The following is an 11,874-nucleotide window of genomic DNA, read 5'->3' as shown; positions in this document are numbered from 1 at the left end:
TACATTTAAAAGCGAAGCGTTCTTATTTAATTCACCGAGTCGATTACAAGCAACAAGAGTTTGGACTCGAGCTTTAGTTCCTTTACAAGCATGGAAGGGTTTTCAAATAAAATGTTAATATTTTTAGTATCGTTATATAATTATATTTCAAGATTTTTTAATGAACTCCTGGTTGAGAACTGAAAGCTTAGATTCAAAGATTTTGAAGTCTTTGACGATGGTTTATTAGTCACGCAAGTTAGAAGGAATCTTGAACTCTTTTTAACCACAAGAATCCAGCATATGTAACCATCTTCATATGTCATTTCCTCAAATTAGAGTCTCAAACGAAAGACCAATCAAACTTGTGTAACAAGAAAAATAGTATTTAGATGATGAAAAAAACAAAAAAATGTGCACAAACAAAGTCTTCACTAGCTCACCAACGTTCATATCGACAGTGCTCTACATGTATATGTAGGGGTACGTAATTTGCTTAATAATGTGTGTTGTATTTGCATTTTCCCCCAAAGCTTTCGTATAGCACAATTTCCATCCAAAGTTCACCTTCTAACTATTTCGTACCTCTCTCGAACTTTCTATTATGTTTTTTTTTGTTGCTAAACATGTAAATAGCCCTGGGTATTCGGATTTTAGGTTCGGATCGGATCGGATTTTTTGGATTTCGGATTTTTCGGATTGGAGTATATAAAATCCGTTTAGAATCCGGTTGTTTATCGTATCGGATCGGTTCGGATTTGTTCGAATTCGGATCGGTTTTCAATTTTTTTTTAAATCCGAACTTAAACCGAAACCTTTATATATGTCATTTGGAAAGTAAAATCAATAAGTCGGAATAGCTCAGATGGTTATAGAGTGTGTTCCTTAACCTCAATGTCACTAGTACGATTCCTCCTTCTGGTAATTTGTCTTTAAATTTTTATAAGCGATTTATTTATAGTTGATGGGCTTTTAACAGGCCCGAAAATAACACTAATTAAACCCAAATGTATGGAAAAATTAAATATGTATTCGGTTTAGCGGATAACCGATCGTATTTTTGTTCGGATCAGTTTATATCCGAAATCCGATTCATGATCAAGACAGAAACCGATCGGTTTTTACACAGTATCCGAATCCGATCAAAATCGGTTTATTCGGACCGGTTCGGATTGGTTTAATCGGATTCGGTTTATTTGCCCAGGGCTACATGTAAATATCATTAATATGAAATTTGAGGTTTTTTACAAAAAAGTAGCATTTCCTGGAGTCTCTTGACTTGATGATGTCGCTGATCTCACAATTGACAAATTTAAAAATGACATGCAGAGATAGTCTGATGGAGTTGTGCAAGATGTTGTTCCGTTGACGCCAAAGATTACAAAACCACCACTTGGGCATGTAGAGATCAAGCAACAAACAAGCTCACAATGTATGAAGCCCAACAAGCAAAGTACGAAGCCCAACTCACCTAAACAAGAATCCAAAACTCTGCAACGGTCACCTGCAAAAGAGAAGAAGGTGTTAGCAGAGAAACATAGTACGACAATGACATTGCACAATAGGTTTGAGGAGTTGGGACCAGATGATGATGATGATGCCACGTGTATGAAAAGAATCTAGAATCTAGGTTTAACACAGTTGCATCATGTAACTCTATATAAGAGTAAACCCTTGTAACCATTTAGCTTCAAGTATTGAAATAATAAGAAAAAAATATTTCCTACTCTCTGTTACTTTCTTCATGGTATCAGAGTCATGGACGGAACCATGGAACCCTATACTTTTCTTTCACTACACATCTCAAACTGTGTAACCATCAAGCTCACTGAGCAAAACTATATAATCTGGAATTCACAGTTTGAATCTTTCTTGCGAACACAACCTCTACTCGGGTTTGTTAACGGAGCTGTCAAACCGCCACAAGAAACAATCCCCATCCGCAACAACAACAATGGCAACACAGAAAAAGTTTCTAACCCAGACTTTGAAAGCTGGTCCAGATCCGATCAAGTTGTCAAAACATGGTTGCTTGGATCTATAAGCGAGAATGTCCTGAGGCTGGTAGTTGGCTGCTCCACTGCACAAGAGGTATGGAACACTCTGGTTTCTCACTTCAATCGTACATCTTCGAAAAGTTAGAAAAGAGCATGTCTGATTATCTTAGAGGAATTAAAGACATTTGCGATCAACTTGCATCTATTGGAGATCCTGTTAGTGAAAAGATGAAAATTTATGCTGCTTTAAGAGGTTTAGGCCATGAATATGAACCCATAATCACAGTCATCGAGGATTCTATGGATAGAAAGCCTGAACCTAGCTATGAGAATGTAATATCTCGACTTACTGGCTATGATGATAGACTCCAAGGCTACTCTGCTTCACCCGATGTCTCACTGCACCTAGCCTTTACCACCACCACAAGGTCATCAAGCTACCAACACCGAGGTCGCGGTAACAGAGGCAGAGGAAGGAGAGGATACTCAACCAGAGGTCGAGGTTTTCATCAACAATTCACCTCCTCAGGATCATCTCCATCAGCTGCACACACAAATGAGAAACCTATCTGTCAAATCTGCAACAAACGAGGTCATAATGTCTTTGAATGCTGGTATCGGTTTGAATAGGTGTTTCAGCAATCTGCTCGCCCTGCAATCAATGCTGCTGCGTTCTCTGCCCTTCACATCACAGATGTTACTGAGGACAATAGTTGGTATCCAGACTCCGCTGCAACTACACACAACACCAGCTCCACTCAACGTCTACAAAAGGCTCAACCTTTTCACGACACTGATATGGTGATGGCGAGTGATGGAAACTTTCTTCCCATCACACACGTAGGCTCTGCAAACCTTCCCTCCACATCAGGTAATATCCCTCTCAATGATATGCTAGTCTATCCTGAAATAGCAAAGTCCTTGTTGTCAGTCTTAAAACTAACCAAAGATTATCCTTGTAAAGTGTCTTTTGATTCTGACGATGTTGTTATAAAGGACAAAGCAACACGCAAAGTTTTGACAAAGGGAAGGGAAACTGATGGTATGTACAAACTGGATGACCCAAAACATAAGATGTTCTACTCCACAAGACAGATCAAGACGAGTGATGAGGTTTGGCATAAGAGGTTAGGGCATCCAAATCAGCAGGTTCTTCAGCTTTTATCTACAAATAAGGCAATCCAACGAAATAAAAGTACCAATAAGGTGTGTGATTCATGTCAGCTTGGGAAAAGTTCAAAGTTGCCATTTATTTCTTCTACTTTTATTGCTTCAAGACCCTTAGATATAGTGCATTGTGATCTCTCGAGTCCTTCTCCTGTATCTTCTGTTCAAAGATTCAGATTTTATGTAGTGTTCATTGATAACTACTCAAGATACTGTTGGCTTTATCCTTTAAAAAGAAAATCTGATTTTTACTCAATCTTCATCAAGTATTAGCTATTTGTTGAAAACCTTCTACAAACAAAAATATGAACTTTTCAATCAGATGGTGGTGGAGAATTCATGAGTCAGAAATTTCTTACCCAATTGGAGAACTCTGGTATCCAACACTTTGTTTCGTGTCCTCATACTCCTCAGCAGAATGGCATAGCAAAGAGGAAGCAGAGACAATTAACTGAAATGGCTCTCACACTACTGTTTCAAAGTGCCACTCCACAAAGCTTTTGGGTATAAGCTTTCTTTACATCCAACTTTCTCAGCAATCTCTTGCCTACCAGTGCTCTTAAAGGCAACAAAAGTCCGTATGAAGCTCTCTTCTAAAAACCGCCAGAATATTCAGCCTTACGAACCTTCGGTTTTGTTTGCTTCCCAACTTTGAGGTCATATGCTCACAATAAGTTTGATCCACAATCACTCAAGTGTGTTTTTCTTGGATACACTGAGAAATATAAAGGTTACAGATGCTTCTATCCTCCAATAGGTCGTGTCTATATTAGCCGCCATGTTATTTTTGATGAAGCAAGCTTTCCTTTTGCAAGCACGTATAGTTACCTTCAAAAATCCTCACCTACACCGCTATATAGAGCATGGATCAAACAACTTTCAGATGTCTCTGCAACTTGTGCTCCCATTGCAGAATCACAGCAAGCTCCTTCACCATCAATCATTTCGGACACAACGATCAGCAACAATGCCATTTTAGATGAAGCATCAACACAAAGCATGCCTGAATCTCCAAATGAAACTGGTGATGAGAGTTCTGAGTGTACGGCAAGCTTAGACCTTGTTCCTATAGGTGATGTGACCATGGATGGAGCTAATAAGGAGCAGCTTGTAGCTGAGCTTGAACATGAGGAACTTGTAGCTGAGCTTGAACCCGAGGAGCTTGTAGCGGATGAACCATTGCTTGTACCTGAAGGACCAATGACTAGAGCAAAATCTAAGAAGCTAAGGAATGCATTAAATGGGCTTATTCAAAAGCTTATGGCCAAAGAGAGCATGGGAAAAACTATTGGGGATGATACCTATCAAGTCCAGCCCACTTTGAACCTAATTCAAGTCCAACAAAGCCCAAAATAATCACTTTGTTTTGTGGTAAAAAAAAAGTGACGAAAATAGAGTTCAACTCACCTTGGGAAAGACACCTTGGGAAGACAAACTTCAAAGAGTTGAATCTTCATTCAACTATCTATCTTTAGTTTCAAGAATAACACTTGGCTTTGTGACCAAGTTTTCTATCTCAATATAAACTCATGTAATCTCATTTCAGAATAATCAATCAATTTTCCTTTTCATTTTAGAGTTTATCTCTTTGTTCTTTGTCTAGAACATTTCTTTGTTTCTTGGTGTGTAATATCCAAGCAACAGCCTCCTCTTGATGGACTAGTGAGTCATATCTAGCAGCGTTTGGAGTTGGAAATATCAGCAGCCTTCCGCAACTGCTGTGCGACCCCTCAATCCATCAAATATCCCTTGTTGCACCTTGCACCTTGCACCTTGGCGAGTTTCTATCATTTCTAATCCGGCTGAGTGATCCTCGAATTTTGGGCGTATCAATAGGCAACAATCTCAATCGCCAGTCTCAACTTTGCACAGCTCTGCAACCAATGCTGACATCTGCACGACTGAAGCTGCAAGTGACTCTTCTTCGAGCATTTCAACACACCCAATGACGACACGATCAAAATCTGGTATTACCAAACCGAATCCTCGTTATGCACTGCTCACACACAAAGTCTCTTATCCAAAACCTGCAATGGTAACTGCTGCTTAAAAAGATCCTTACTGGACAGCAGCAATGAATGAGGAAATGAGTGATTGCAAAGAAGCAAACACATTCTCATTAGTCCCTCAAACACCGCATATGCATGTTTTAGGCTCCAAATGGGTTTTCGAGTCAAACTCAATGCAGATGGTTCTATAGACAAGTTCAAGGCCAGACTCGTTGCCCAAAGATTCAAACAGGAAGAAGACATTGATTATCTTGAAACTTATAGCCCAGTAGTTAGAACAGCAACAGTGAGAGCTGTTCTTCATTTTGCAGCAGTTATGAACTGGGAAATTAAACAAATGGATGTTAAAAACGATTTCTCCATGGAGATCCCAGTGAAGTTGTGTACATGAAGCAACCTGCTGGGTTTATTGACAAAGATCATCCAAATCATGTTTGTCTTCTCCATAAATCTCTATATGGCCTCAAACAGGCTTCAAGGGCTTGGTTTGATAAATTCAGCAACTTTCTGCTCAACTTTGGCTTCACTTGCAGTCTGAGAGATTTTTCTTTGTTTGTTTGCTTTAAAGGTACAAACATTATTATGTTGTTACTCTACGTTGATGATATGACTATTACAGGAAACTCCTCCACACTTCTCTCCACTCTTCTTGGCGAACTCAACAAGCAATTCACAATGAAGGATCTTGGCAAGATCCACTACTTTCTTGGTATTCAGATTCAATACCATGAAAATGGTTTGTTCTTGTCTCAACAGAAATATGATGTGGATCTTTTGGCTACAACTTATATGTCTACATGTGCTCTTGTTGCCACACCACTTCCTCAACACCTGAACAAAGTTCCTAAGCAGAATGTTCTGTTCGAAAATCCTAAATATTTCAGAAGCTTGGCAGGTCGACTGCAGTATCTAACATTGACGAGACCAGACATGCAATTCTCTGTCAATTATGTATGTCAGAAGATGCATGAACCTTCAGTCTCTGATTTCCATCTTCTGAAACGGATCCTAAGGTACATCAAGGGCACCACTACAATGGGAGTCTCCTTTGCTCGGCACACAGATTCTAAGCTTTGCGTGTTTAGTGACAGTGACTACTCAGGATGTCCATCAACTAGCAGGTCCACTGGTGGCTTCTGCACTTTTCTTGGCCGCAATATGATCTCTTGGTCATCAAAGAAACAGCAAACAGTGTACAAAAGCTCCACCGAAGCTGAATACAGAGCCATATCTGAAATCACTTGGATCGTCAACCTGCTTCATGACTTAGGCATTCACCAACCTGCAACACCGGAGCTCAATTGTGATAATATTTCAGCAGTTTACCTCACTGCCAATCTGAGTTTTCATGCTCGCACCAAACTCTTCGCCACACACTACCACTATGTTCGTGAGCAAGTCGCTTTTAGGAATTTGATAGTCAATCACATTCCTGCACATCACCAACTGGCTGATATATTCACCAAATCCCTTCCACAACGGTCATTCAAGTATTTCCGATCCAAAATTGTCGTTGGTGTACCACCCACTCCAAGTTTGCGGGGGAGTGTAGAGATCAAGCAACAAAACGATAATGTTTTGTTAACAGGCTCACAATGTATGAAGCCCAACAATCAAAGTACGAAGCCCAACTCACCTAAACAAGAATCCAAAGCTCTGCAACGGTCACCTGCAAAAGACAAGAAGGTGTTAGCAGAGAAACATAGTACGACAGTGACATTGCACAATAGGTTTGAGGAGTTGGGACCAGATGATGAAGATGATGCCACGTGTATGAGAACAATCTAGAATCTAGGTTTAACACAATTGCATCATGTAACTCTATATAAGAGTAAACCCTTGTAACATTTAGCTTCAAGTATTGAAATAATAAGAAAACAATCTTTCCTACTTTCTGTTACTTTCTTCAGGGCAGTTCAGTAGAAAAATTGTTCTGTATAGTTACAGAAAAATTTGTAGGTAACAATATGAACATGTTTTACTAGTGGTTGTCTTCCTCAGCAGCATTGGGGCATATGGAGAAGAGCAACGCATCCATGAAAGGAGTTCCAGACAAGAGGAGAAAAGCCTCTAACACACGGGCAGATCCTCTTAAATACCAGTTTCCAGACCTGGGCAGAGAATTCACAGACCAGAAGTATGTGGTCCCTAGTCTCAGAGGCAGCAAACATCCGATTGAATCTGTCCCCAAGATTTCAGTATGTGCCTAGTGGGAAGGCAGTTCAAGGTACTTACCCACATGTTCAAAGCATATTTAGGCACTGCACTTTTAAACCATACTAAGGGAGCCCAGTCTTTCTTTGAATCACGAGGCCTGAGAGCTTCCCATCTCCCAGCTGTTGAAAAACCTTGACATAAAACATGTTATGTTGTGTTGAAGCTTTTGATTATCCTGCAATTGAGGATCCGATATAACTGTAGTCTTTGAATTCAAAATTTTTGTATCAGCCACTGTGACCAAGCGGTCGTTGTCCAAAACTCCAAATAAGTGCATTTACATTCTACTTCTTGTGCTAAACACTTTTAACATTCTACATATTTAAAATCTTTTACAGAAAAAAAAACATTCGTAAAATTTCAAATGTAAAACAAAAGTTTTGTTTTTAACAGTTTTAAAAATATTAAAAGACAATTATAAGAAAATTATAAAATTTAAACAGTTTTAAAATTTACAAAAGATAATTATAAGGAAATTATATATACATATCAAAAAAATTTAAATTATAATATTACAAAAAAATGATTAATTTTTATATAAGATAAAAAACATTGCTGTGAAAATTATACAATTAATTACTGTTTCTTAAAAAAATGTAAATACTCACCTTTACATAAGAAAAATATTGTTTTTTACCAAACAAATAATTTACTCAAAAAGACTGTTATTGTAATAGGAGTATGTAAGATTAACTTATGTGTTTTTGTAACTATAAAAATGTTAAAGTGAAGAGACATATAATATGCATTTTAATGGGTTCATAAAGACAATTTGTTGGTAGCAGTAAAGACTAAAGAGTATATTTTAACAGTAAAATATATTTATGAGTACAAATACACTTTTAGTGGTTATGTAGATAATAGATGAGAATTTGTTATAAATATCATTTTGGAAATACCTTTTTCAAAAATATCTCTTTTTTTAACATTTTCATTTTTACATTTTTTACACAATTACAATGTGTTAAATTAATTATTTTTGAAAATCACCCATAATAGATTTGTAAATAGATGTATACTAGTCTATCAACAACAAAAAAGTAACTATTTTCTATAACTAAAAGTTTATCTCTTTACTTTTATAAATTGTTTTTACTTACGAAAAGAATTAAATATATATTCTTTTTAAAATTTCTTTTATTTTAATAACTTTAACTCGTCTACAGCTACTTTCTTTAACTAAAAGTGCATCTATTTACTCTTTTTTTTCAACCAAACAATAAACTAAAAGGAAATTCATCGGTTAGTTTCTCGAGCCGGAGGGAAGGATTTTACAAAAAAACTTCGGAGATAAGAGAACACGAAGCACGAACAAGACAATCTGCCTTCGTATTTGACGCACGCGGGATCCAAGAGATGGAGAATAGTTCGAAAGACTCCAGCTAGTTAAACTCATCGAGCAGGTTGGAGAAAGACGACCAATCTTAAGGGACTGCACCATAGTGACTCAACACAATCAGTCTTGAAATATTGACAAGCGATCCCTGCAACACGTATCCGCTGCATGGCTGACAACAACGCTTCTAACTCCGAGTACAGGGGGAGAGGCTTCGTCTTAGACGTTTTGCCTCCAACAACAAGGTTCGCTCCTAACCAACGTAACAACATCAGCCCAACCCTGGCACATTGGTTGCTTTCCATGAACCATCAATCTAAAAACGAGATGAAGAAACTTGGACATTTGAAGATGGAGATGGAGCTGACATGACCGCCGTAAAAGAGAGCGCCTGCCTCTTCCCAGGCTAACTTATCTCCCAAAACCTGAGCAATTATATTATTTGCCTCGATTTCTAAACCTTGAAAAACTTTTTTTATTCATGGCCTTCGAGATTCCTATAAAATCTATGTTAATTGAAGAAGTTGATCAAGATCATCCTGTTGAGAGGCATTCCTCCAGAAAAAAAAAAAATCCAAATTTGAGTACACAGACTCATATAGAAAATCCTCTGACGAGACCAAATTCAGAAATAAATTCCAAATTTCACATCAACGAAGATATTAAAAAAAACATGATTAATAATCTCAACCGCAGAGTCACACCTTTTACACCAAATATCACATTGGACACCTGAATGTATTTATTTATAATTATAGATAGTTTTGACGTACTAAAAATATTTATTTTATGTTATTTATTTATTTTATTTTAAAAATTTATTAAATTTTATTTTATTTTAAAAACTCTAAATCATACAGTCAAATCCCAATCTAGTAGTATGTAAATTATTTGCTCTAGTCATAATTATTGCACTTAATATGAAAAATAAATAAATAGGTTGACGTAATAGAAAATTAGAAATTGCTCCTCCCTAAAACACACACCACTGCATCTTCTAGTGGACAAAAAAAAACAACAACAAGATTTAGCCTCTACTAAAAAGGCTAAAAACCCAACAGTATAGAAATAATCAAATAAGTAAAGCAGCAAGTAGCAGAGCAACTAGAACTTGTTTAAAATCTTACTTCTGAGAGAGAGGGAGACAAAGTTGACTTTGAGATCTTCGTGTTTACAAAACAGAACCAAACTCCAACAATGTCACTCATGTTCGCTTCCCCTGTCGTCACCCCAACCGTCGGGGCTTTCACCTTCTCGTCCCGCCGCTCCAACTACATCGTGATGTCCGCCGTCCGATCTAACTCGACTTCACTCTGTCCTGTACTGACAAAGTTTCAGAAGGACTGCGCCACTCCTACACCGTACCTACGTGAAGTAGCCAACGCCATTGCCGATGACATGCGAGCCGGTCTAGCTGTTGAAGGAGGTGGAGATCTCGACATGATCTTGTCCTATGTTGACGCTTTGCCTTCTGGGTATCTTTTTACTTTCTTTTCTTTAATTACATTATGTTTTTGTGATCTTAAAGATAGTTAAGTTGTTTTTTACTATGGAACGAACTAACTAGAACATTAGTTTTAGCAAGAAAAAAGTGTTAGTCCCTAATATTTTGATTCCTCTGTATTGGATATAGGAATGAGGAAGGGTTGTTCTATGCATTGGATTTAGGAGGTACGAATTTTCGGGTGCGTAGTGTGCAATTAGGAGGGGAAAAAGAGCGTGTTGTAGCTACCGAATCTGAACAAATATCTATTCCTCATAAGCTTATGATTGGTACAAGTGAGGTAATGAATCAATATCTTTGTTACATCAATGAGTGTTTTCATCGTTTTTTAAGTTTAAAACTATTGATTGGATATGTCTCTGAATTGAATGTTTTAGGAACTCTTCGGATTCATTGCTACTAAGTTGGCAAGCTTTGTTGCAAAGGAGAAGCCCGGGAGGTTTCGGTTGGAACAAGGGAAGGAAAGGGAGTTAGGATTTACTTTTTCATTCCCTGTGAAGCAAACCTCTATTGATTCAGGCACACTAATCAAGTGGACTAAAGGCTTTAATGTGTCTGGAATGGTGTGTTAAGTGTTATGACCATAGTTTTGTCCGCAAGTTCGTTTTTGGTGTTTTAATTCTAACAACACCTTACATTGTGTGCAGGAAGGAAAAAATGTGGTTGCTTGTTTAAATGAAGCTATGGCAGTGCATGGACTTGATATGCGAGTTTCTGCCCTCGTATGTTTTCTTTATCTTGAAAATAGTAGATGGAAACTCTTTGTCTTGTGCATATTGTAAGTTTTGTTGATGTTTGCGTGTTTAAGGTAAATGATGGAGTGGGAACATTAGCTGGAGCAAAGTATTGGGATGAGGATGTGATGGTCGGTGTGATTCTTGGCACTGGGACCAATGCTTGTTATGTAGAGCAGAAGCGTGTCATTCCTAAACTCCAAAGCAAATCTTCTTCTGGAACAACGGTATTATTTGATTGTTATATATGTACATAGGTTTATTGTAGTTCTCATTCTTAAATCTGTTTTACATTGGAGTTTAGATCATTAACACGGAGTGGGGAGGGTTCTCTAAGATTCTCCCGCGGACTATTTTTGATCGAGAGATGGATGAGAAAAGCCTGAATCCTGGTGAACATGTACTAGAATCTTATCCTTTCTCTAACATCATTATGTTTTTTTTGTTTTTGTTTTTTTTTGTTAATGTATGCATGGTGTCGTAAGTTTTACAATTGTTTACTGTTTGTGTGTGGATGAAGTTATATGAGAAGATGATCTCAGGGATGTACCTTGGTGAAATTGTAAGGAGGGTTTTGCTCCAAATGTGTGAAACTACTGACTTGTTCGGACCATTCGTTCCTGTCAAACTCTCCACTCCCTTTGCACTCAGGTACTTCTCTCTCACTATCTTTCTCCAACTCCATATTTGGTTGTGGTGTCAAGACTCAAGAGTAAGTAGGTAGGAATGTGCAGTTCGGTTTTGGCTCAGTTTTTTGGTTATATCGGTTTTGTAGAAAGTAAAACCAAATAAAAACCACTAGTAATTCGGTTTTGTTCGGTTTGATGCAATTTCGGTTTCAAATTCTCTTGCATTTAGATATCAAAAACGACTACTGTATATATTTTTTAAAACTTTATTTTATTTTGGTTTATTCATTTTTAGTTTGAAT

General features: G+C 37.6%; 1 protein-coding gene across 1 annotated transcript in view; it reads left to right on the top strand.

The window, feature by feature from the left end:
- LOC104777701 (hexokinase-like 1 protein) overlaps positions 9,764 to 11,874 on the top strand; it is a 4,082-nt gene continuing 1,971 nt past the window's right edge. Inside the window, exons 1-7 of the mRNA XM_010501998.2 lie at positions 9,764 to 10,180; positions 10,339 to 10,489; positions 10,587 to 10,772; positions 10,857 to 10,931; positions 11,018 to 11,170; positions 11,248 to 11,343; positions 11,464 to 11,594. Of these exons, the coding sequence (XP_010500300.1) occupies positions 9,903 to 10,180; positions 10,339 to 10,489; positions 10,587 to 10,772; positions 10,857 to 10,931; positions 11,018 to 11,170; positions 11,248 to 11,343; positions 11,464 to 11,594 (1,070 nt within the window). The 5' untranslated portion in view covers positions 9,764 to 9,902. The remainder of the gene's footprint in view (positions 10,181 to 10,338; positions 10,490 to 10,586; positions 10,773 to 10,856; positions 10,932 to 11,017; positions 11,171 to 11,247; positions 11,344 to 11,463; positions 11,595 to 11,874) is intronic.

This window comes from Camelina sativa, chromosome 3 (genome assembly GCF_000633955.1).
Source record: "Camelina sativa cultivar DH55 chromosome 3, Cs, whole genome shotgun sequence".
Taxonomy (NCBI): Eukaryota; Viridiplantae; Streptophyta; class Magnoliopsida; order Brassicales; family Brassicaceae; genus Camelina; species Camelina sativa.
The sequence above is the reverse complement of the archived record's forward strand: the minus strand, read 5'-3'. Positions and strand labels throughout refer to the sequence as shown.